Source organism: Equus asinus, chromosome 15 (genome assembly GCF_041296235.1).
Source record: "Equus asinus isolate D_3611 breed Donkey chromosome 15, EquAss-T2T_v2, whole genome shotgun sequence".
Taxonomy (NCBI): Eukaryota; Metazoa; Chordata; class Mammalia; order Perissodactyla; family Equidae; genus Equus; species Equus asinus.
In genome coordinates, this window is record NC_091804.1 from 411,184 (window position 1) to 435,838 (window position 24,655).

Genomic DNA, 24,655 nt, shown 5'->3' on the forward strand with positions numbered 1-24,655 from the left:
ACGATGGGTGTGATAAGTGCCATAAGCGAAGTGAACAACAGAAAGGGTGAAAAAATATCTAGACCACTGTAGATAAAATTGTTTGAAGTGGTAACCTTTGAGCTGAGTCTTAAAGGATGAGAAAGAATCTATGTCTCAGTCTGTTTGGGCTGCTATAACAAAAATACCATAAACTAGGTGGCTTATAAAAAACAACCACTTATTTCTCACAGTTCTGGAGGCTGGGAAGTTCAAGATCAAGACGTCTGCAGATTCCACGTCTGGCAAGGGCTGGCTTCCTCAGAGCGCTGGCTTCTCACCGTAGCCTCACACGCGGAAGGAGCGAGGGTTCTCTCTGGGGCCTCTTTTATAAGGCACTAATCCTATTCATCTCCCAGGGCCCCATCTCCTGACGCCTTGAGCATTAGGATTTAAAGAAATGAACTGAGGGAAGTGGGGGCACATTCAGACTATGGTAGTTTACTAAGGAAAGAGCTTTCCAAGGAGAGAACAGCACATGCAAAAGCCCACACCAGTAGACCCGACAAATTCTCGAAGCTGTAAGAGTGAAATATGTTGAAACGGACGTTTGTGAATGAAGTACACAGAGGCAGGGCCATCACAGTTCCATGAACAAAGATTTCAAAATATTAAATAAATGTAAAACGTAAATTGTAACTGTACTTGAGAGAGAATTTTGCAACAACTGGATTGGTAAAGATCCAAAGGGTTGGAAAGACTCTACCGGTAGAAAACATTGCTGTGGGGTGTCAATTAGTAGTGTCTAAGGAGCAATTTAGCCATATGTATCCAAAATTTAAAGAACAAAAAGGAGAGTGGGGAACATATCCTCTACCGTAGCAATTCCTGTTCCGAGCGTGATTCCTGCAGACACACGGACACGTGCACTCGGTGTAGCATCGCTCCAGACCAAACATCCGGAACAGGGGAGCGCCGCGCTCACTGCAGGAACAGGCGGCTCTCAGCGGCCGGAGCCGGCAGAGGCGCGGCGTCCACCAGGGGCTCTCCCTGACGGCTCGCTCCGGCCCCGCAGGCCTGGCCCTACCCGTTGTCCCTGCGTCCCATCTGTTTAGCACGCACTCACTCTCAAAAGTGTCCCCGTCTTGACAACAAACTTACGACCACTGTGCGATGCGGGGACCTCTGAACAGCTCCGGGGCCTCCCGCGGGAGGGGCAGTTCCGAGCCTGGAAGGGGCGCGTCCGCCTCGGCGGCCGGCAGCCCCACAGCAAGGGGAGCGGGGCGGGGGCTCCGGCTCTGGCTGCTTGAGCGACATGCGCGCAGCCCCTGCCACCACGACCCCTAAGGAAGCGGGGGCCTGCACGGACGACTGACCCAAGTCAGGAGACGGCAACCTTGGCGGCTTCCAGGAGGAGAATTTTTAAATGTGGGTCAAGAATAGGAGAGATTTGACCGCATGCCTATTCTGTTGTGGTTGCGCTTTCTATCATGTATCACCTTTAAAAAAAGGAACTTTGGATGTGGAGGCACCCAAGGAAAAGTCGGCCATTCCGCAGGCCGGTCGAGGCCCAGACTGTGAGGCTGCGCGCTGAGTCCCGGGCCAGGCCCGACGAGGAAGACCCCTACGCCGGGCCGGGGTCTGACTCTGGCCGGGGAGGGCCGCTCGGGCACACCGGAGTCCAGACGCGCCGAGATCACTTCCGGGCAGACCTAGCCCGGCCGGGCGTGGGACACGACCCCGCGCCAAATGCGCGAAGGCTGCCGCGCCTGCGCACCGGGCCCGCGGCGCCCCGCCTCCACGCCGCGCCTGCGCACTGGGCTCGCGGCGCTCCGACCCGCCCGAGGGGTGACGCGACGTGCACGTGGGCGGGGCCCGGCCTCGGGATCAGCTGGCTGGCGCCCTGGGTGGAGGCCGAGGTTACGCCGGCCGGAGCAGGGAGCGGCCTCCGTCTACCGCCGGCTCCTCGGCGACCGACACCTCCCCCCGCGGGTAGGGCAGAGGGAGCCTGGCAGGATAAGCGGCGGGCTGGGTGCGTGCGGGGCCGGCGGGCTCGGCCGAGCCCGGGATGAGTGACTACACGTGGGCCTCCTGCACGCCGGTGCGCTGCGCCCTGGGTCGGAGTGGAAAAGGGTCGGGTTCCCCGGGTGTAGACCTACACTCTGGTAGCTCCCCGGTCTCGAGCGGCAGCGTCTGGAGGCGGCCTCAGGGTCACTCTCAGCCCGGTCTTCTCTCCTGCCGCCTTCTTGTCCCGGCGTTATTAGTTATCACTGAGCTCGACTCCGCTGACCCGGGAGGGGCCCGATTAGGGTTCTGGCAACTGAGTGGAGCGGACTGTAGGGGTCTCTGTGCTCAGAGGGCCTATAGCCCTGCCGTATTCATTCATTCAGCCAGCATTTGCTGATTCGCTTCCCAGCTCTGTGCAGGTGCCGGGGATCTAATAGCGGCAGGGCCTCACAGCCCAGTTGGGAAGCCCAGTGAAATGGAAAGATCTTGCCAATCAGACAGTACTGAGGATGTGAGGAATTAACTCTGGCATTGGAGTGGTGACCGGGAAATGAGCTCCTGAGGTGGTCAGGGTGGTTCTGCCTGAGCTGACCTGTCAGCCAGGAGCGCTCCAGGCTTCAGGAGGGAGAGGCTCTGAGGTGGATAGAGCTGGACCCCAGGCTGGACTCCTTTCAGTGGAAAGCGTTGAACAGCCAGGAGTGTGGCAGAGGACAGAGTGATGGGCAGGGGACCATGCAAAGAATAGTGGCTTTTATTTTAAGTGCGGATGGGAGCCATAGAATGGTTTTAAGCGTTGGGGGAAAGCCTGAATTGCTCCGTAGATTATGGTGAGCACAGCCCCACATGCCGGGTCCACCCAAAGGAATCAGTGCTTAGGCAGTTCCAGGTGTTCCTCCAGGCACCTATATTCCAGGATTAGGTGTATCAGGCCACACATCCTACATCCTTCAGGATGCCATGGAGGTCCTAGCCCACAGCCCCCAGTGAGGGAATCTGAAACTTCCAGAAAGGAGGTTCCTTGGGGTGGATGGTGATTGTGATTACAAGGGCTCTCTGACCCACTATGCAAGAGCCGTGATGGATGGGGGGGATTAGGGTTTGTCTAAAGGTTTTCCTGTTGGCGTTACCGATGCATTAACAAGGTTCATGAAAAGTCTAGCAAGAATAATGGTACAAATCCAGAACCTGGTTTTTCTCCCTCGACTCCTGCCCTCGGAAGCCTCAGTTGGCTAATATGGTGTATGCCCATCTCCCTCATGGAACCTCATGTGAAGAACCAGCGAGATGGACAGTGGTGTAAAGAGGTCTGGAAGTGCCTACCCTCCCGCCATGGCCTGTGACAGGCAGTCTTGACAGGGTGGATTCATGTATGTATAGGTTTTTGTAGAGAAGGGGAGAAAAGTCTGTTTAAACCTACCAGGAGAATAAGTAGTGGTTTGATAAAATGCTTTAATTTGGGGTAGGTTTTCAGTGTGTGTGGCAGTCATTTGCACAAATGGCCCTTTTGTGTACTCGAACTGAAAATCTTGAAGAAACTGGCCAACAGATTAGGCGGCCACCAATCCAATCAGATAGAGCTTGTATTTCCGAGAGCCAGCCTGCCATCCCCAGCTCCAAGAAAGCTAGCCAGGGGCTGAGGCTGGAGCCTGCCTCTGACACCACTGCTCCACACCCAGAATCCTCCTCTCGGGAGGAGGTGGTGACGTGTCTGTGCCAGGCAAGTCCCTTTGTAAACATTCCTGGGGCCTTGGTGCTGTCATATAAGTTGTCATATGTCATGTGGTATAAATGCCCCAGCCTTGTGGGCCTCTGTTAAAAGGATACAGCATATGTAAATGGGTATTTTTTTTAATGGGTAGACAAATTTAATAAACAGCAACCTTTGTCTCAAACTTTGATATACCACCTGGTAATCTGATCATGTCGATCAAGTCTCGGTTGTTAGACTAGCATAGGACATGATAAAGTTTGATTATGTAAAAGGGTCTATAAAGTACTTTCAGAGCTGTAAGATGTCAGTATCGCTTTTGTGTCCTCACTGTTCATCCTTAGAAATAGCTGTTTTAGAACTTCATAACAACATTTTTGTTTAATGATCTCTTAACAGTGGGAAACTTTGGGTTGCAATAACCTAATGAAAGGAGGCATTGAGAGGGCCAGTTGTAGCATGAGTGCTGGCTGCTGCGGATGGGCATTCTTCAGGTTTGGTCCCAGCCTCTGCTTGTTCCTGGGTCTTCTCTCCGTGGTTGATTTCTTCACTCACAACCTCAGCTAATATCCCCATAATGCGTATCATTCCCTAGGCCCCAACCCAAGCCTGTCATCTCTCACAAGGATCGGTTCTACTTCTGACTATGTCCTGCTGTCATTTCAAACTGGACATGCAGAAAACCTGGTCACCGCTATCTCCTGCCCAAACAACCCCTTCCCAAATGGCCTGCTTTTGTTGGTGGCCATCACCCATCGATGCCTCCATCTTTCCCTGGCTACTGGTGGAGTGCTGAGCCATCAGCTAGCCTCCTTCACCAGCAGGCGTTAGCTGAGCCGCTGCTGAGCTCTGGCCTCGTGTCAGAGGTGGGAGATCCACGATGAGTGGCCTGGTCCTTGCTTCCAGAAAGGCACTATCTAACCAGAGGAAAGAGAGGCACAAATGAATCACTCCAGATACAACTTACTCAGGGAGTGGAAATGTGTAGAGCACCAAGGAGCCTAAAGGAGGAGCCACCAGCTGCCAGGGTTCAGAGCAGCAGTAAGCATCCTGGGTAAGTTTTGCAGAGATGTGGAGAAAGGACCAAAGGAATGGGATGCTTTAAAAAAAGGATATTTAAGGCAGGAAGACTCTCAATGAGGCATGATCTCTCACCTTTGTTGCAAGAGTAAGGCATGACTAGTAACTTTAAAACAGTTTGAATTTGATGCAACAGGCAGACCCTGCCTTCTTCATTCTCCCTCAACCACTGCCTTTAGTCCTGTGCCCACAGAACTCATTTATGTTACTTACCTGGCCTCAGAGCCATTAAAGGTTTTTTTTTTATTGTGATAAAATGTATATAAGATAAAATTTACCATTTCAACCATTTTTCAGGGTACAGTCCAGTGGCATTAGGTACCTTCACATTGTTGTGCCCATCCCCACTACCCATCCCCAGAACTTTTTCATCTTCCCAGACTGAATCTCTGTGCGCATTAAACAGTAATTCATCTCCGCCTTCCCCAGCCCCTGGAACCACTCATCTACTTTCTATCTTTGTGAATTTGACTACTCTAGGTACCTCATATAAGTGGACTATTTGTCCTTTTTTGACTGGCTTATTTTACTTAGCACAGTGTCTTCAAGGTTCATCCATATTGTAGCGTATGTCAGAGTTTCCTTCCTTTTTAAGGCTGAATAATCGTTCTATATATATATTTATATGTATATACACCACATTTTCTTTATCCATTCATCTATGAGTGGACATTTGGGCTGTTTCCACCTCTTGGCTACAGTCATGTGTCGCTTAATTATGGGGTTACATTCTGAGAAATGTCCTTAGGTGATTTCATCTTTCTGGGAACACTGTAGAGTGTACTTACACAAACCTAGATGGGGTAGCCTACTACAACACCTATGCTATATGGTACTAATCTTTTGGGAACACTGTCATATACACAGTCTGTCATTGACTGAAACATTGTTATGCAGCACATGACTTATTGTGAATAATGCTGTGGTGAACATGGCTGTGGACCCTGGTTTCAGTTCTTTTGGATATGTCCCCAGAAGTAAGATTGCTGGATCACATAGTGATTGTATGTTTAGTTTATTGAGGAACATTCCATACTGTTTTCCTTAGTGGTTGCACCATTTTACAATGACACAAGGGCTCCAATTTTTCCAGATCCTTTCCAACACTTGTTATTTTCTGGGGTTTTTTTTTCCTATAGTGGCTATCCTGATGAGTGTGAGATGATATGTTATTGTGGTTTTGTATGTCTCTAATGATTAAGGATGTTGAGCATCTTTTCAGGTGGCTTTTGGCTATTTGTATATCTTCTTTGGAGAGATATCTATTCAGGTCCTTTGCCCATTTTTGAATCAGGTTGTTTGTTTTTTTATTGTTGAATTTTAGGAGTTCTCTCTATATTTCAGATATTGTTCCCTTATCATATATGTGATTTGCAAATATTTTCTCCCACTCTGTGGGTTGCCTTTTTTTCTGTTGTTAGTGTCCTTTGACACACATAGGTTTTTAATTTTGATGAAGTCCCATTTGTCTATTTTTGCTTTTGTTGCCTGTGCTTTTGGTGTCTTATCCAAGAAATCATTGCCAAAATCAATGTCATGAAGCTTTTCTCCTATTTTTTTTCTAGGAGTTTGGTAGTTTTAGTGTTTATGCTTAAGTTTTTTTTAATCCATTTTGAGTAATTTCTGTGTATGGTGTAAGGTAAGGATCCAACTTCATTCTTTTGTATGTGGATATCCAATTTTCCCAATACCATTTAATAAAGAGACCGTCTTTTCCCCAATGATTGGTCTTGGTACCCTTGTTGAAGACCATGTGACTGTATACATGAGGGTTTGTTTCTGGGTGCTCTGTTCTGTTCCATTGGTCTATGTGTCTGTCTTTATACCACTACTACAATATCTTAATTACTTTGTAATATTTTTTTAATAATATAATATGTAACATGTTTTGAAATCAAAAAGTATGAGGCCTCCAACTTTGTTCTTTTTCAAGATTGTTTTAGTGACTTGGGGTCTCTTGAGATTCCATATGAATTTTAGGATGGTGTTTTCTATTTCTGGGGGAAAAAATAAGTCATTGGGATTTTGATAAGGATTGCATTGAGTCTGTGGATCACTTTGGGTAGTAGTGACATCTTAACAATTTTAAGTCTTCCAATCCATGAACATGGGATCTCTTTCTATTTATTTGACTCTTATTTAATTTCTTTCAACACCATTTTGTAGTGTTCAGGGTACACTTTCATGGCCTTGTTAACTTTATTACTAGGTATTTTGTTCTTTTTGATGCTATTGTAAATAGCATTGTTTGATGGTATTGTAAATGAAATTATTCAATGCTATTATAAGTGGAATTGTTTTCTTAATTTCCTTTTCAGATTGTTCATTGTAGTGTATAGAAACAACTGACTTTTGTATGTTGATTTTGTGTCCTGTAACCTTGCTGAATTTGTTTATTAGTTCTAACAGTGATCCTCCATGGCGCCTTTAGGGTTTTCTACATATAAGTTCATGTCATCTACAAATAGAGATGATTTTACTTTTTCCTTCCCAATTTGGATGCCTTTTATTATTTTTTTTCTTTCTTAATTGGTCTGGCTAGAATTTCCAACACAGTGTTGAATAGAAGTGGTGAAAACAGACATCCTTTCTTGTTCCTAGTCTTCAAGTGGAAGTTTTCAGTCTTTTACCATCGAGTATGATGTTAGCTGTGGGTTTTTCATATATGGCCTTTATTATGTTGAAGTAGTTTCCTTCTATTCCTAGTTTCTTGGTGGTTTTTATTATGAAAAGATGTTACATTTTATTAAATCTTTTCTGCATTAATTGAAACAATGTGGATTTCCCCCCCCACTTTATTCTCTTAATGTGGTATATTACCATGATAGGTTTTCATATGTTGAACCATCCTTGCATTCCAGGAATAAATCCCACTTGGTCATGGTCTATAATCGTTATATATGCTGTTGGATTCAGTTTGATGCTATTTGTTGAGGATTTTTGCATCAATATTCATAAGGAATATTGGTCTTTATTTTCTTTTCTTGTAGTGTCTTGGTCTTGCTTTGGTATTAGGGTAATGCTGTCCTCGTAGAATGAGTTAAGAAGTGGTACCTCCTCTTCAGTTTCTGGGAAGATTATGAAAAGGGTTGTTGTTAATTCCTCTTTAAATGTTTGGTAAAATCAGTAGTGAAGCCATCTGGTCGCGAGCTTTTCCTTGTTGGGAGGGTTTTGATTGCTGATTCAGTCTCCTCAGCTGTTCAGATTTTCTCTTTCTTCATGGTTCATTTTGGTAGGTTGTGTGTTTCTAGGAATTTGTCCATTTCATCCAGGTTATCCAATTTATTGGCATACATTTGTTCAGAATACTCTCATAATCATTTTTATTGTATAGAATTAGTAGAAATGTTCCCTCTTTCATTTCTGATTTAATTATTTGAGTTTTCCTTCTTTGTGCCTTAGTTAAGCTAGCTAAAGGTTTGTCAGTTATGTTCATCTTTACAAAGAACCAACTCTTGGGTTTGTGGATTTTCTCTATTGTTCCATTCCCTATTTTATTTATCCTGCTCTAATTTTTATTGTTTCCTTCACTCTAGCTTTATGTTTAGTTTATTCTTTTTCTGGTTCCTTAAGGTGTAGAATTAGGTTTTTGGTTTGAGGTCTTTTCTCTCACTTAACGTTAGCATTTACAGCTATAAATTTCCCTCCTGGCACTGCTTTTGCTGCATCCCGTAAGTTTTGGTATATTGTGTTTTCATTTTCACTTGTCACAAGGTATTTTCTGATTTCCCTTTTGATTTCTTCTTTGGCCCGGTTGTTGTTTAAGAGTATATTGTTTAATTTTCACACGTTTGGGAATTTCCAGTTTTCTTCTGCTATTGATTTCTAGTTTCATCCCATTGTGATTGGAAAAGATACTTTGTTTGACTTGCATCATTTTTCAATTTGTTAAGCTGTGTTTTGTAGCCTAACAGATCATCTGTCCAGGAGGATGGTCCATGCACATTTGAGAAAAATGTGTATTCTGCCCTTGTTGGGTAGAGTGTTCTGTATATGTCTATACTTTTTCTATAGTTTTGTTCAAATCCTCTATTTCCTTATTGATCTTCTATCTGATTTTTCTAACCTTTACTGAAAGTGGGGTATTGAAGTCTCCTACTATTATCTTACAGCTCTCTGTTTCTCCTTTCAATTCTGTCAGTTTTTGCTGCATATATTTAGGAGCTCTGGTATATATCTTAGAATTATTATATTTTTGTGAATTGGCCCTTTTATTACTATATGTCTTTCTTTGTCTACTGTGACAGTTTTTGTTTATTTATCCATTTAGCTACTCTATGTCTCTTGACTGGGATGTTTAATCCATTCACATTTAAAGTGATTACTGATGAGGAAGAACTTAGTTCTGCCATTTTGTTCTTTTCATTATGTCATATAGCTTTTTTAATCCCTCATTTCCTCCATAATTGCTTTCCTTTTTCTTTAAGTGATTTTTTCTAGGGACAGTTTTGATTCCCTTCATTCCTTTTGTGCATACAGTCATGTGCCACATAACAACATTTCAGGCAATGATGGACCACATATATGACAGTGGTCCCATAAGATTAGCACCGTATAACCTAGGTGTGTAGTAGGTTGTACCATCTAGGTTTGTATAAGTATGTTCTATGATGTTCTCACAGTGACAAGATTGCCTAACGATGTGTTTCTCCGAACATGTCCCCAGTGTTAAGTGACTCATGACTGTATTTTATAGATGTTTTCTTTGTGGTTACCACGGGGAAGACATATAACATGCTAAAGTTATAATAGCTTTAAAAATTTGATGCCAACTTAACTTGAAGCTGATATAATCACTTTAATCCTTTACCTCTCCACTTTTCCCACATCGTGTTTTGATGTCACAGATTACATTTTTGTGTACCCATCAATATAGGCTTGTAATTATTTTTTTATGCATTTGTCTTTTAAATACTGTAGAAAATAAAAACAGGAGTTGCGAACAAAATGGACAATAATACTGTTTTTTATATTTCTCCATGTGTTTACCTTTACTGTATGGTAAAGTTACACTTATGGTGTCCCATAAGTCCCTTAGGCTCTGTTCACTTTTCTTCAGTCTTTTTTCTTTTGCTCCTCTGACTCGATAATTTCATTGTCCTGTGTTCAAGTTCATTGGTTCCTCTGCCTGGTCAAATCTGCTGTTGAAACCCGACTAAAAAATGGCTGGTGGGGAGTGACATCAGCATCATGGCAGAATGAGCTCTTCCCTCAGACACAATGACAAGGACATTCATAAACCACGGAGGACAGTCATAGAACACAAAAGACATCTGAGAGACCCATGCAGCCGTATGTATGCAGTTGGAGGTGCTGGACCCCCAGGAGGAAGTGGAAGGACGTGAGGAGAGCTCCTCTCCCTCCCCGGCAGCTATCTAGGGTGCAGGACTGCATGGCTCTGACAGAAGAGGGGGAAGAGGCAGTTCTCCACAGGAACACCTCGCTCTCCAAGTTTCCTCACAGCCTGTGGGGAAGCTACACAAGAGAAGTCTGAGCTGTTGCAGGGGTGTCTTCATCAAGTCAGCACCCCAGGAGGGCAGATAGTGAGGGCAGAGCCAGAAGGGCCCTGGGATCACACATGCAAAGGAAAGCCTCCTCCATCCACCCAGCACTCCAGCTTGGCTGGTCGGCCAGAGCAACCACACATAACTTAGAAAAGCAGCAGCTGTGAGCGGGTAGTCGCAGATGGGCCCTGTCAGCATAGATTCCAAAGTAAACGCACAGATACCAGTGATCACAGCAGGCTCAGAATACAGAGCTCCTAAGCAGCAGGTGGAATCTGCAACCAGATACCATCACTATGCAAAGGCACAAATCCACCCCATCAAATAGTATGAAGAAATGTATTAATACTCTAGACCAGAAGGAAAAGGACAAGAACCCAGAAATAATCCTGAAGGCACAGAAATCTACAATCTAAATGACAGAGAATTCAAAATAGTTACCATAAAAAAAACTCGATGAGTTACAAGAAAATTCAGATGGACAGTTCAATGAAATCGGGAATAAAATTAATGAACAGAGAAAATTCTCCACAAAAGAGATTGAAACTATAAAGAAAAACCAATCAGAAACATTGGAGATGAAAAACACAATGAATGAGATAAAAATCTGGAGTCCTTGACTAACAGAACTGATGTTATGGAGGACAGAATTAGCAGGTTGGAGGACAGAAATATAGAAATGCTTCTGATGGAAGAGGAGAGGCAACTAAGACTAAAAAGAAATGAAGAAAGTCTCCAAGAAATATTGGACTCAATTAGGAAATGCAACATAAGGATTATAGGTCTTCAAGAGGGAAAAGAGAGGGAGAATGAAGCAGAAAGCTTGTTCAAAGAAATAATAGCTGAGAACTTCCCAAACCTGGGGAAGGGGCTGGAATTAAAAGTAAAAGAAGCTAATAAACTCCTAATTATATGAGTGTAAAAAGACCTTCTCCAAGGCATATAGTAGTAAAACTGGCAAAAGTCAATGACAAAATATATTAAGGTCAGTAAGGCAGGAACTTACAAAGGAACCCCTATCAGGCTTTCAGTGGATTTCTCAGCAGAAACCTTACAGGCCAGGAGAGAATGGAATGATATATTCAAAATTCTGAAAGACAAAAACTTTCAGCCAAGAATACTCTATCCAGAAAAATTATCCTTCAGGTATGATGGAGAAATAAAAATTTTCCTGGATTAAAAAAAAGCTGAGGGAGTTCATTGCCACAAGACCCCTGTACAAGAAATGATCAAGAAAGCCCCCATACCGGGAAAAAAAAAGGAGAAAGTATTTACAAAGTCTTGACCAAGGAGCTAAATAGACAAAATCAGAAAATTGTAGCTATCAGAACAGGTTAGCAAACAATTATAACATTAAAGATAAAGGGAAGAAAAACATAAAAAATAACTATAATCTCATCATTTAACCACAAACTCACAATACAAGATGGAATAAATTGTGACAACAACAACTTAGAAGGGGAAGAGGAAAGGTATGGAATTGGCTTAGATTAAGGAAATAAGAGGCTATCAGAAAATGGACTATATCATCTACGAGACTTTTTATATAAACTTCATGGTAACAACAAACAATCAGGACAGAGACACAAATGATAAATAAAGAGAAAACTGAGAAAACCATCATAGAGAACTACAAAACTGAATTGGAAGTCCAAAATACTTGGAAGAGAAACAAGGGAAATGCAGAACAAATGGAAAACAAGAAATAAAATGACAGCATTAAGCCTCCATATCAATAATCTTTCTCCATACACAAAAATAAATTCTAAATGGATCAAAGACTTGAAGGTAAGACCTGAAACCATAAAACTTCTAGAAGGAAATATAGGCAGTACACTCTTTGACATCAGTTAGAAGGACCTGTTCAAATACCATGTCTACTCGGACAAGGGAAACAAAAAATACACAAGTGGGACTTCATCAGACTAAAGAGCTTCTGCAAGGCAAAGGAAACCAAGAACAAAGCGAAAAGACAACCCTCCAATTGGGAGAAAATATTTGCAAATCGTATATCCAACAAGGGGTTAATCTCCATAATATGTAAATAACTCACACAAGTCAACAACAAAAAACCAAACAACCCAATCAAAAAATGGACAGAGGATGTGAACAGACACTTCTCCAAAGAAGATATACAGATGGCCAATAGGCACATGAAAAGATGCTCAACATCACTAATCACCAGGGAAATGCAAATCAAAACTACACTAAGATATCACCTTACACCTATAGAATGGCTATAATCGCTCAGACTAAAAATAACAATTGTGGAGAGGATGTGGAGAAAAGGGGACCTTCATACGCTGCTGGCAGGAATGCAAACTGGTGCAGCTGCTATGGAAAACAGTATGGAGATTTCTCAAAAAATTAAAAATAGAAATACCATATGACCCAGCCATCCCACTACTGGGTGTTTATCCAAAGAACATAAAATCAACAATTCAAAGAGACTTATGCACCCCTCTGTTCACTGCAGCATTATTCACAATAGCCAAGACATGGAAGCAACCCGAGTGCCCATCGACTGATGAATGGATAAAGATGATGTGGTATATATATATAGAATGGAATACTACTCAGCCATAGAAAGACAAAATTGTCCCATTCTCAACAACATGGATAGGTTGAGGGTATTATGCTAAGTGAAATAAGTCAGGAAAAGAAAGGCAACCACCTATGATTTCAGTCATATTTGGAAGATTAACAAAAAATAAAAAACATACAAACAAAACAAAACAACAATAAACACATAGATATTGAGAAGAGATTGGTGGTTACCAGAGGGGAAGGGGGGTGAGGAGAAGGCAAAATGGAAATGCATAAAGGTGGTCAATTTTAAGGTGACAGATAGAAACTTGTTTTTAGCGGTGAGTGCACTATAGTATATACAGAAGTCGAATTACAATGTTGTGCACATGGAACTTATATAATGTTATATATATATATAAAATATGGTGAGCTCAATAAAAAGGAAACCTGCAATTGAACCCCTCTAGTGAATTTTTCAATTCAGTTATTGTATTTTTCATCTCCACAATTTCTGCGTGGTTCCTTTTTACAATTTCTGTCTCTTTGTTGATATGTTCATTTTGTATATCGCATTCCTGATTTCTTTTAGTTCTTTGTGTTTTCCTTCAGCTCTTTTAGCATATTTCAGGCAGTTGTTTAAAAGTCTTTATCTGATACATCCTTTGCCTTTATTTCTTCACAGACAGTTTCTACCACTTTTTCTTCCATCGAATAGACCATGTTTTCCTATTTCTTTGTATGCCTTATGATTTTTTTTTTTAAAGAGCCACCTCTCCCAGTCTTTGCATGCTGGCTCTGTGCCATGTAAGACCTGCACTAATTAGCAGGATGTGTCTGAGCCTTGGGGTCAGCCCAGGGTGAAGGCTTAAGGTTTGCTCAGGGTTTTTCTGAGCATGTGTCTTTCCTGGGCCTGTGTATGTGCTGTTTTCAATCTTCCCATTTACACATCTGCTTTTAAATGTGTTAATTTCCCAAGGAGTCTCACCCAAACTCCTCCTTGGTCCTTAGATGTTCTGTTGTATCTCCCCCGCCCCCAGCCTCTCGCCCCAGGTGTGTGTGGGTCTGCAGTCCCCCTGGTTTTCACTCTTGCTTTCCACAGCTTCATCCCCACCTGAGCTCTGAGCTCTGAGTCAGGCAAGACGGGGACCTGTGCCTCAGGCAGCCCCGGGGCTGGTCAGGATGTTGCCAGAAGGTCCGCTCTGCTCCCTCCTGTCTGAGGGAAGGGACTAGGAGCTGGGCTGCTGCTGCTTTCAGACTGTTTCTCGCAGGAGGGAGTTGGGCAGGGGTGAGTGAACCCACAAAACGTCCTACTATCCTGGATGTGACTTTTACTTGAATGGGCATTTCCTTGGTGGCTGTAAACCTTTGTTTTTCAGAACTCCCATGAAATATTCTAGCCAGTTCCTTTTTTTTTTTTCAATATTTCCGTGGGAAAACAAGGGCCTAGAGTTCCCTATTCCACCGTCTTGCTGATGTCCTCTCCCCGTTAAAGGATTTTAAATAGGGACATTTTGTGTGTGTGGTGACCGTATAGAAGGCGGATGGGGTGGAGGAGTGCCCTCCGCCCTTCGGGATAAGAGCCTGTGTTCCAGCTGGGCTGCAGTGGCACAAGATAGGCGAAGTCCCTGCCCTCGGGGCTCATGTCCTACAGGGACAGTGATTTTCAGGAACTAATCCCACAAACACCGTCATCATTATAGATTATGGTGGTGCTACGTCAGAAGGAGGCAAGGAGCTCAGAGACAGCGTGACAGTGGTGGGGCTGTTTAAGTTGTGGGTAGTGGAGAAGGTGGGGACAATAACATTTCAGCTGAGGCTTAGGGACAAGGACAAGGACGCCAGGTTGGTGGATGAGCATTCTAGGGAATGGTAACTGCGCAAAGGGCCTGAGGCAGGGAAGAGCTGTGTTCTAGGGACTGAGGGAGGCGCTGGATTCTTGGAGCGCTGTGAGCAAGGGCAAGAGAGGTGTGAGATGAAGCTGCAGAGGCTGATAGGGCCCGGGCCCTGGCAGGGGTACAAGCTGATTCTGAGAGCAGTGGGAAGCTCCCAAGTGCAGTAAGACCCAAGAAAGGCCCAAAGTCAGGCAGGAGCAGCGCCTGGGGAGGGGAACTTGCTCCTTGGCTCCTGTCAAGAGAGCCTTTCCAGGGCCAGCCCGGTGGCGCAGTGGTTAAGTTCGCACGTTCCTCTTCTCTGCAGCCCGGGGTTCACCGGTTCGGATCCGGGGTGCAGACATGGCACCGCTTGGCAAAAAGCCATGGCAGGTGTCCCACGTATAAAGTAGAGGAAGATGGGCATGGATGTTAGCTCAGGGACAGCCTTCCTCAGCCAAAAAAAAGAGGAAGATTGGCAGCAGTTAGCTCAGGGCTGATCTTCCTCAAAAGAAAAAAAAAAAAAAAAGAGCCTTTCCCACAGCCCTGCATGTGCTGGATGCTCAGAGAGGGGTGATTTCTCCTGCCCCCTGCCCAAGCTTGGGTGGCGGGGCACTGGGGAGTCCTCTCCCCTAGGCAGAGGCACAGAGGAAGCCATGGGTTTAAACAGTGCTGGTCTGACATGAGCTCTGGGGGCCTAAAGGCATCCAGGTATGGCTGCAGGGCAAGACCAGAAAGGAGGGACCACAGATGACCTCAACTCTGTGCTCCCCCACCAAGGGCCACTTTGGTCCCATTTCCCATCCACCCAGACAGCCTCATGGTTGGCACGGAGGCCACCACAGCCTTGCCCCCTGCATTTCTAGCCCTGGCCCCCACTTTTCGCTTTCCCAGACAGTGCAGTTGCTCTCCTCCAGCACACCTGTCCATCACCATTCCTGGTCAGGGGACATTACCTCTTGCTGCCCTTCTGTAAAGCCAGCATTCAGTATGTGTCCATTCTCAACACATCGCACAGCAGACAGCAGCGTGAGGCAGCTTTCCTGTGAGCAGCCCTGCCTTCCGGATGAGGAAGAACAGCCTCCTGTGAAGGGTGGCTTGCCCGGGGTCACACACTGCTGCGGGCGGAGCCGGCACCCACGTCCTGCTTTCAGTGCAGCACTCCCTGTCTCCTTCCCCCAGGGGTGTCCACTCCACTTGCTGCGACTGAGAGAGGGAAGGGTGGACCTTTCCTGAGGGTGGGTGCGGCCCTGAAAACCAGGCACTTTGGCTCTGCTCTCTGAAGCCTCAGCTTCCCACACGGTGCCTTGCACTAGAAGCTGCTAATAAAGCTTGAACAATTGAACCAAAAATAATGGTGCTGAATTAATTTAGTTTGCTACCTGGGTAGCATTTTTATAGACATTGAGAGCACCTGGGCGTAATTTCCTCCTTGACAGGAATGTGCTGTATGAATGAAAAGAGGTACCTGCTGTGGAACTTCCCAGAAAGTGAGCCGCATTTCTCAGATTTGTCTGGGGCCTTCTGTAGTTCCCAAGGAGGAGGATTTTAAACCTTTTGAAAAGTAAATTACCTATATGGGAAGAAAAGTGAGAATTGAAAGAATGGGTTGGATACATGTTTCTGATAGCTTGAAAGGGGTGGGGACATACTTACACGTGGCTTTTACAATAGCAGCGAGTCCAGAGCAGTTTGTCTGGAACAGCTCTTAGAGGGGAGCCAGCTCAGGCTGGGGGCTGTGCCCAGTTGGCAGCTGCAGGACGGGCAACCTTGGACAGGTTACCTGGTCTTGATAAACCTCGGTTCCTCCTCTGTAAAATGGGGTCACACCTTCCAGAGTCATTTTGAGGATCAGATGAAGCTTCTGATTCCAGAGGAAAGAATGCAGACTGGTTTCTAATTGAGCCTTTTGTCCCTCAGAGCAGGGATTTCTCACTTGCCCGGGAACCTCGAAGCCTACTGTGTTTTCCTGCCTCTCCTCTGTTTCCGCCAGCAGCCGTGGCACAGTCCTCAGCACACAAAGAAATGAGAAAAATACCAAGTAATGGCAACCTGAAGATGACGAAGGTGGCGTACCCCCTGGGACTGCTTGTGAGCCTGTTCATCTATGTTGCCTACATCAAGTGGCACTGGGCCTCCGCCACTCAGGCCTTCTTCAGCATCACCGAGGTGGCCACGGGGGCCCGGAGGGGCCAGCAGGCCCGCACTGCCCTGGGAACGGCTGCACGTGGTCACGAGGTCTTCTACGGCATCATGTTTGACGCAGGAAGCACTGGCACCCGAGTGCACGTCTTCCAGTTCACCAGGCAGCCCAGAGGTATCCCAGGGCCAAAAGCCCTGGCTGTGCCATCTCTTTCCATCTCACAGCAGAGCTCTTGGGACCTCCTCCCCCTGAAGACGATGGTTTCTCAGGGTGTGGGCTGGACTTACCTGGGAGCTTGTCAAATATTGCAGTTTCTCAGAGATACTGGCACAGGGTGTGGGTTGGGGCCCAGGAATCCAAATTTCCCAGGGGTCCCAGGTTGTCCTTACTCGCAGTAGTTGCTGGTGACCACCTAAGGGCAGCTAAGATCCCAGAGGGTGTTTGGTGGCCTGTCCCCTCCCAGCGTTCTCTTTCAGGTCAGGTGGCTGGGACCATAACTTAGGCCAGAAGTCAAGTTGGCTTAGTTTAAGGCAGGAAGTAACCCCACATTCAAGCCAGTGGGAGCCAGGAGTCCAGGAAAGGCTGATAAATTAGCAACAACCCGGAGCCCAGGCTGACGCGGAGCTGCACAGTGGGGCCAGGCAGCGAGGGGAGTGACAGGCGAGAGTGGCCTCAACAGTGAGCAGGGAGCTAGAGCCAGAACCCGTCAGCTTTGCTTCCCAGGGTGAGAGTTTGGGCATCTTCACCTGCTGGCTTCTCCTGTGGGGACACCCCCATCCCTGCTCAGCTCTCACCCTGTTCCTACTCCCTTTGACCTCTTCCCCAGCCTCTCTTTTGTGCCCATCGACTCTGAGGATCGCCTCTCCAGCCTCCAACCAGCAAGTGGTTTCTGCCAGCTGTTCAGCAGGCCCACTGCTATGGCTGGTGTTCCCTCTTCTCTGGTTCTTTGCTGACCCTTGATACCTTTTGAGTTGACACCATTCTGGGCATTTAACTGAGCTGGTGGCACCAGACACTTTTAGTAGCTCTCTCCGAAGCTGTCATGGCATGTTTTATTTTCATCTGCTTTACTTTTAAACTTATTAAAGTAGTTAAATATTTTTATGCTGGACCTACCTGCCTCCAAAATGGTTTTGAAGCTAAGTTTAAGACAACACATGTCCACGTGTGATGCTTTAATAGCCATATTCCAGTGTTTTATCTTTGGAGAGAAGTCCTTGCAAAAAGTTTTATCGCGATTTCTCTTCACGCGTCTTCGTGTCTGAGTTCAGACCAGCATCCCTTGGCACCATGTGCCTCTGAACTCTCTCCCTTGCTGTATGTACATGAGCCCAGGCTCCTAATTATTTAAAAATTAAATTTTTAAAAAAGAAACAGAAAAATATTATTTAAAACTGATATGCATCCATCCTAGAATCAAGGAAATGACTTTCCTGTTTGCAGTTTGGAATCATCTGCCCTGATCCTCTGTTGGTTGAATCAGCAAGAATTAACTATGTGAAAATTTAACACTTTAAAGGGATAGTTTTTTGTACGTAAATTACACCTCTATAAAGTTGATCTTTTTTAAAAAGTAAAGTTCTGGCCAATCGTTAAGTATAATATTCATCTCGTTTAACTGCGCGAAAGAGGCAGGATTTAGATGAGAAGCAGTGAAGGGGTCCTGTCCCTCTGGGATTGGTCTGTTTTCAGATGTCTGCCTTTGAAAAGTGCGGCCAGTCCTAGTTGTATAGATTCGTATATTCGTGTATATATTCATAACTGTACCCTTTTTACCCTTTTTAAAACATGTTTTTTCCCTTAGGAACTCCCACCTTGACCCATGAAACCTTCAAAGCACTGAAGCCTGGTCTTTCTGCTTATGCTGATGATGTTGAAAAGGTGACAACTTTCTCATGTCTGTTAGTGCATCAGATTTGCCTTCTAACTGTGCAGCTCGTTAAAGCAGCTCCCTTCTCTCGGATGGAGTGGACTCTGATGGTGCTGACCTGCGGCCTGTCGTACTGTGCAGGGTGGCCCGATGAGGAAGCTGGTAGAGGGAGAAGCCACAGGAGGACCACTGCCCCCCGCCCCTCCCCCACACCCCCCACACACCCTGACCACCCTCTGCCAAGCAGCACGTGTGCCACCCATCAGTCTTGGTGTGTTTCAAAAGCACAAATGCTGCAAACTTACAAAAAGCATTATTTGAAAGTTTAATACTTTTTTTTGTTTTAGTTCCTCTGACTGAAGATGACAAAAATTGACTAAAACAAAATATTAAAGTTAAAAGTGTATTATGCAAAATCCAAAAAAAACAAATAAGTGTAAAAGAAATTTAATTAAACTGTCAAATAATTGTTTTGGTAAGTTTGTAGCATTTCTGCTTCTAAAGTCCTTAAAGCTTACCACTGCATGAATATGGACACCTGTATTTCCACTAAGGCACTCATGAAACTGTCACAAATACAGCTGTAAGTTCCTTTTAGTTCAGGCATGTCTTGAATCAAAAGCTAATACGGGATTCTTGCCCACAGGTGTGTCCTGATCTCAGACAGTGAAGTCCTAGCCTGGCTTTCCTGTAGCTTAGTAAACAAATTGAAAAAAATCAAAATTAGTGATTCTAGAGTGACCATAAAGTTAGACCTAATTAAATTAGATGTCTTTACAGCAAACTCATCGAGCTTTTTAAATCTTAATTTGTTTGAGTAGGCAGCACAAATTCAAGTAGGACAAATTTCCCTGCTTCCCAGGGCAGACAGCAAAAACTGCCCTCCACCTCTAGTCTCCCCCGGTTTCATACGTGTCCTTCAAGAGCAGGTTTCGGTGTCCATGAGCAAGTGGATCTGTGTTCCTCTCCCCTCTTTATTTTACAGACACAGTAGGATGGCATTAATTTGTTCTCCGCTTTGCTTTTGCAGATCATTTACTGTCAGGGTATGAAGAACTTGCTTGATTTTTCTGGCTGAATGGTATTGTAGTGTATGCATGCACATTGAATTTACAGACCCAGTTCCCTCCTGAAGGACATTTAGATAATGTCCAATCTTTTGATCTTAACAGTATAAGAAAAGCTGAGGTTTGTCGCTTTATATGCAGTTGGTGACCCCCTCATGCAAGGGTGTCTCACGAATGAATTCTTAGAGTGGGATTTCTGAGTGAGAGGAATGTGTTTTCCCTGTGGACAGGCATTACAGACTGCCCCTCTGGCATTGTACCTACTAAGAGGCTCAGAGGTCCTCTACCAAGGTTCCCCCCCACCCCCACTAACACAGGCCCTTATCCGACTTTTGGACCTCAGTGATTCCTCGATGTAGTTATTCCTGGGGTTTTAGCACTATGAGGGACCCCAGAATTCATTCATGATCTCCAGGGAAGTCGCGACTCGTCTGAGGTCACCCAGTGAGGCTGGTGACGGGGCCAGCTGGGGTTTTGGTTGCAAGCGTGGTAGCATAGCAGGAGCCCCTCTCGTGTGTCCTCACCCCACCATGCTCTGCTGCCGAGGGCAAGTCTCCATGTTTACCTGGTCCCTGGGCCCCACACCCCCACCAGCACCACTTAAGTCACTGTTTTCTGCTGATTTGGAAAATTAGAAAAAAAATAGATTTATAAATTAATGAAACCGAAAGGGTCAGGGGAGCATCCTTGCTCCTGTATGCTGAGCTCTGACAGACCCTGCTTTACTTGTACCACACAGAGCACTCCGGGGATTCAGGAATTGCTGGATGTTGCTAAACAAGACATTCCTTTTGACTTCTGGAAGGCCACACCATTGGTCCTCAAGGCCACAGCTGGTTTACGCCTGTTACCAGGAGAAAAGGCTCAGAAGTTATTGGAAAAGGTGATTTTACCCATTTCCCCCTTGGAGGGTGCCTTATGAAAACACTAAATATTCAGCCGGTTTTGGAGCAATCAGGCTACATAGAAGCTTCCTGAAGAGGGAGACGCATCGAAGTGTTAACAGCATCACCTTTAGGGGAGGGATTGTGACTGAATGATGTTTTCTTCATTTAAAGCTATTCGTGCTTATAGAGTGAATCTGTGTTTTACCATAAAAAGTGTATTTTAAAAATCCATTGTGCCTTGGAAGGGCTCTCTTCCACCAGGGCTCACTGTGTTTCCAGGGCTGTGGGAGCTGGATCCCTGGCATTTTGGCTGAGGCCAGCTTGTGCTCTTGGGAACCGCTAGTCCTCTCTTGGTGTGATGCTCAGATGTAACTATTGAGAAGGCCCTTTAGCCTTCCGCTGCCCAGGTCCAGCTCCCACATTGCCGGGTGTCCCGGGCCCTGTATCACCCCCGGGGGCCCAGGAACCTGTCTTCAGCAGGTGCTTGGAGGGTTCTTCTCATCAGGCACGTTAGGGAAACTGTTTTAAGCAAAACAGTCCTCCTCATCCTCTACAATGCATCTCAGCTATTTAGCTGCTAAATGATGGGTTGCTGCGCATCTGTAAGGTCCCTTATAAAAACTACCTTGACTCAGGTCGGATTATGGGCACATGTGAGCAGGGTGTCGGAGGCACTGAAATTTCTCTGTATCATACTTGCTAAAACATGGAGAAGGAAGTCCACCCAAAGCAGCTGCTTACTGCCGTCTCTCCTTCCACCGCCATCTCCAGGGAGCAGTGCCCACCAGGCTTACTGAGGTCCCAGGTCTGAGCTCCACCTCCTGGGGCTTCCTCCCCTTCATCTCCATCCTTAAAGCTGGGCAGCATTTTGGGGCCCAGCAGGTTCATCAAGTCCAGAGTCACTTAAGATAGGGCTCTTAGGGCAGCACCCACCTCAGCTAGCCCGGGAGTAGATTCACAAGGAAACCGATTGCAGAGGATTAGGGAAGCTTAAAACAAAACCTGAGCTTCGTCGCTTTGCAGCACCAGCTGGCACCCTCTGGTGTTTGTTACTGCTGCTGACACAGCGTGATTGGGCACCAAGTGTGGGATTCTAAAGGATAAGACGTGTGTCTCTTTACATTTAGGTGAAAGAGGTGTTTAAGGCGTCGCCTTTCCTTGTGGGGGATGACTGTGTGTCCATCATGAACGGAACAGACGAAGGTAGAGTTGCCAGAAGCTCTCTGTGCGATGAGGCTGGCCTGGTGAGGCCGCTGTGTGCAGGGCTCTGTCAGCGTTCTGAGCGGGAGCTTTCTCCTGGTCAGACACTGGGGTGAGCAAGACCTGAAGTGACGGGCCCATTCTAATTCACAATTTAACTGTCTCCGAGGGTCTTCTTAGTGCCCGTATTAGAGACAGTTTCTCCTCTTGACTGGCTTCAAACATGGCGCAGGTGGAGTTTCTGAAAACGTTTTTTCAGTTTTAAGAACATTTAGAGAGAATCCCCAGTTGCTACCATGTTTAGAATGTTGCTGTTGCATTGTTAATTCTAAGAGAGAGACACTTAATCAGGTTCCTCACCAGCCCCTGATTTTAAATACAATCTGAAGGGTTTGTATCGGGGAAGAAGGAGGGAACATTCAGTTCTCTTCCTACCACTTCCAAACAGAAGTTGATGATAAGGAATAGGAAGGAGAGATATGACACTTGGCAGAGTATTCTAGTATGGTATTTTCTAGAACAGTCTGCAGAAGCTGCTGGATGACGTTTTGAATAAGGCTCCTTTCTGTAGCTGGTCTGAAGGCTGAGACTAGTGAGGTAGTGTTCCCTTGGTGCTCTTGAAATCTGAAAGTAGTCGTTTGAGTCTTGTGTGTTGTTAACAGCATCTCAAGTGATTCACATGCTCTTTGTGACCCTCTCTTGTAGGTGTTTCAGCCTGGATTACCATCAACTTCCTGACAGGTACGTTGACTTCATTGTAAAGGCTAACAGTTCACAGATGCCATTCCTGCCTTGTGTCTACTCTTTAAAATAACCCCTTGGGGTTTCACAGTGTTGCTGGCCCGCAGTAGGGTGCTGGGATGGGTGGGGGAGTACACCCGGGTCGCGGGGCGAGCATCGCGCCTGCGGGTGTGAATGCTCAGAGCAGCTGCCTCTCTGCAGCCCTGGGACTTTTTGCCAACAGGGCTCCTGCCCCTCCTATGCGGCATCTACCAGGGACCCTGTCCTTTCATTTCTGAGAGAAGTCCTGAGTAAAACTAGCTGTGTCTTCACATGTTAAGTGTGGTGATGTGAATGTTGATCGCCTGTAACTGAATTCCTCTGCTGCGCAGGGAACAGAAGCAGCGGCTCTGGGAAAGAGGTGGCAAGGAGCATTTTTTCTTAGGTTGTCTCAGTGCATGTGGATTTTTGTCCCTTGTAATTATGGAAAGGATCAATGTGTCTGACATGTGTATGAAAAAGAAAGAAGCTTCCTGGCAGCATTAGCCCCTTGGGGCTGGAGGGCCACATGGGCTCTCCTGGGCGAGGTGGGGGGAGGCCAGCCTCAGGGCCCGCAGGAGTTTCAAAGAAGTCAGCATCTCTGAGAGGGGAGTGGTAGAGATGGCAGGCCCCGCATCTCTGCTGAAGGTCAGTGTGGTCCTGTCACTCTTCACATCAAAGCCACAGCTGGTGGAGCCACCGTGCGTGTCCCTTAGACAAATAGTGCATCCTACGTGGAGAGTTTTAAATAGCTACAGCTCCTTCCCCATCTTGTTTTTCTTTCCACTGGCATCTAACCTCTGCTTTTTCTGCTGCTCTCATCTGTTTACTAACGCGACAGTGCTGTGTTCGCTTTACTCACTGTGCTCCAGGCAGTTTGGAGACCCCGGGAAGGAGCAGTGTGGGCATGCTGGATCTGGGCGGAGGGTCCACTCAGATCACCTTCCTTCCCAGAGTCGAGGTAACCAGCCCCTGCTGACCCACCGCCCCCACCCTCCAAGGCCGCCTGCTCCGTAGGGGATGTGCTGGGGTTGGGGGGCGGTGAGCCCCAGCTTTCCGGGGAGGGGGAGGCCCATAGACCTGGTGCCTCGGGCTTTGTGCTCAGTAGTTCTCCTGAGGGCCAGGTTCAGTCACAGGTAATGCTTCTTAGTGTGATTTTAACTCTGCCTGGAAAAAAAATTGTGTTCAGTGGGGCGATAAATTAGATGATGCCTGGAACCCTTTGGAGCAGAGAATGTGAAGGGGGCCGCCCTCCCTGAGGGCTTCCAGGAAGGGCCTGGTTAGTCTGACTCACAGCGGAGGGCAAGCTGCCCCTTTGCCGGATGCAGTTTCTAAAGCTGTCAGAAATGCTTCCACTTAGGGCCATCACTGCTTTAAAACAGTACCTTCCTCACCCACCACTTTTTTTATTATTTTTAGTTTTAAATGGAAGAGCACTTAAGTTTACTCAATTGTCTGGGTTGGGCCGTGTTTGTCAGAATGGGTAAATATTAGTCATAAGGAGGAAAAAAGTGGTTATTCATTTGGACATTTTATTTTTCATTGCTTGCTCCAAGCTCTTTCACAATACATGCCTCAATGGAAAGCTAATTTAATTGAATACATCTGTGCATATCCATTTTCTTTCAAATGAATTGAGGGAGTAGGGGGACAAATAGGAAAGATGGTAACCCTCATGTTCTTCCTCAGGGCACCCTTCATACCTCCCCCCCTGGCCACCTGACCTCGCTCCAGATGTTTAACAGGACCTACAAGCTCTATTCCTACAGGTTGGTGTCCGGGAGTGAGGGTAGGGAGGTGACTCTCCTCACACACAGCTCAGCAAGCAGTGCACGCACCCCTTGCCTCTGATGCCTGCCTAGTGGGGTGACCAGAGTCCACAGAAACCTCTGCTGTGGGCCCACCTGGAGCCCCTCCTCCTCCTCCTCTTCCCTCCTTTCTCCTCCTCCTCTTCCCTCTTTCCTCCTCCTCCCTCCTTCCTCCTCCTGCCTTTGTTTTTTGGTTCACCTGCAGTAAAATTACATTTCTTTGGTGCTTATTCTGTTCTGCTTTGGAGGAGGCTTTAGAAAATTGGG

The 24,655-nt window shown here is 45.9% G+C and overlaps 1 protein-coding gene across 20 annotated transcripts in view; it reads left to right on the top strand.

Annotated features, from left to right (window-relative positions):
- Positions 1-612: 612 nt before the first annotated feature.
- The window catches only part of ENTPD6 (ectonucleoside triphosphate diphosphohydrolase 6), a 33,882-nt gene continuing 9,839 nt past the window's right edge, over positions 613-24,655 (top strand). For 8 of the 20 annotated variants that reach the window (XM_070485431.1, XM_044748194.2, XM_070485433.1 and 5 more), the window contains exons 1-8: positions 613-1,950; positions 16,648-16,971; positions 18,602-18,678; positions 20,474-20,617; positions 21,749-21,824; positions 22,527-22,562; positions 23,453-23,541; positions 24,270-24,349. In XM_070485431.1, the coding sequence (XP_070341532.1) occupies positions 1,479-1,950; positions 16,648-16,971; positions 18,602-18,678; positions 20,474-20,617; positions 21,749-21,824; positions 22,527-22,562; positions 23,453-23,541; positions 24,270-24,349 (1,298 nt within the window). In that variant the 5' untranslated portion in view covers positions 613-1,478. Of the gene's footprint in view, positions 1,991-2,011; positions 2,060-16,574; positions 16,972-18,601; positions 18,679-20,473; positions 20,618-21,748; positions 21,825-22,526; positions 22,563-23,452; positions 23,542-24,269; positions 24,350-24,655 lie in introns of those variants that run through there. The other 12 variants (XM_070485432.1, XM_070485436.1, XM_070485439.1 and 9 more) reach the window with 9 other exon arrangements.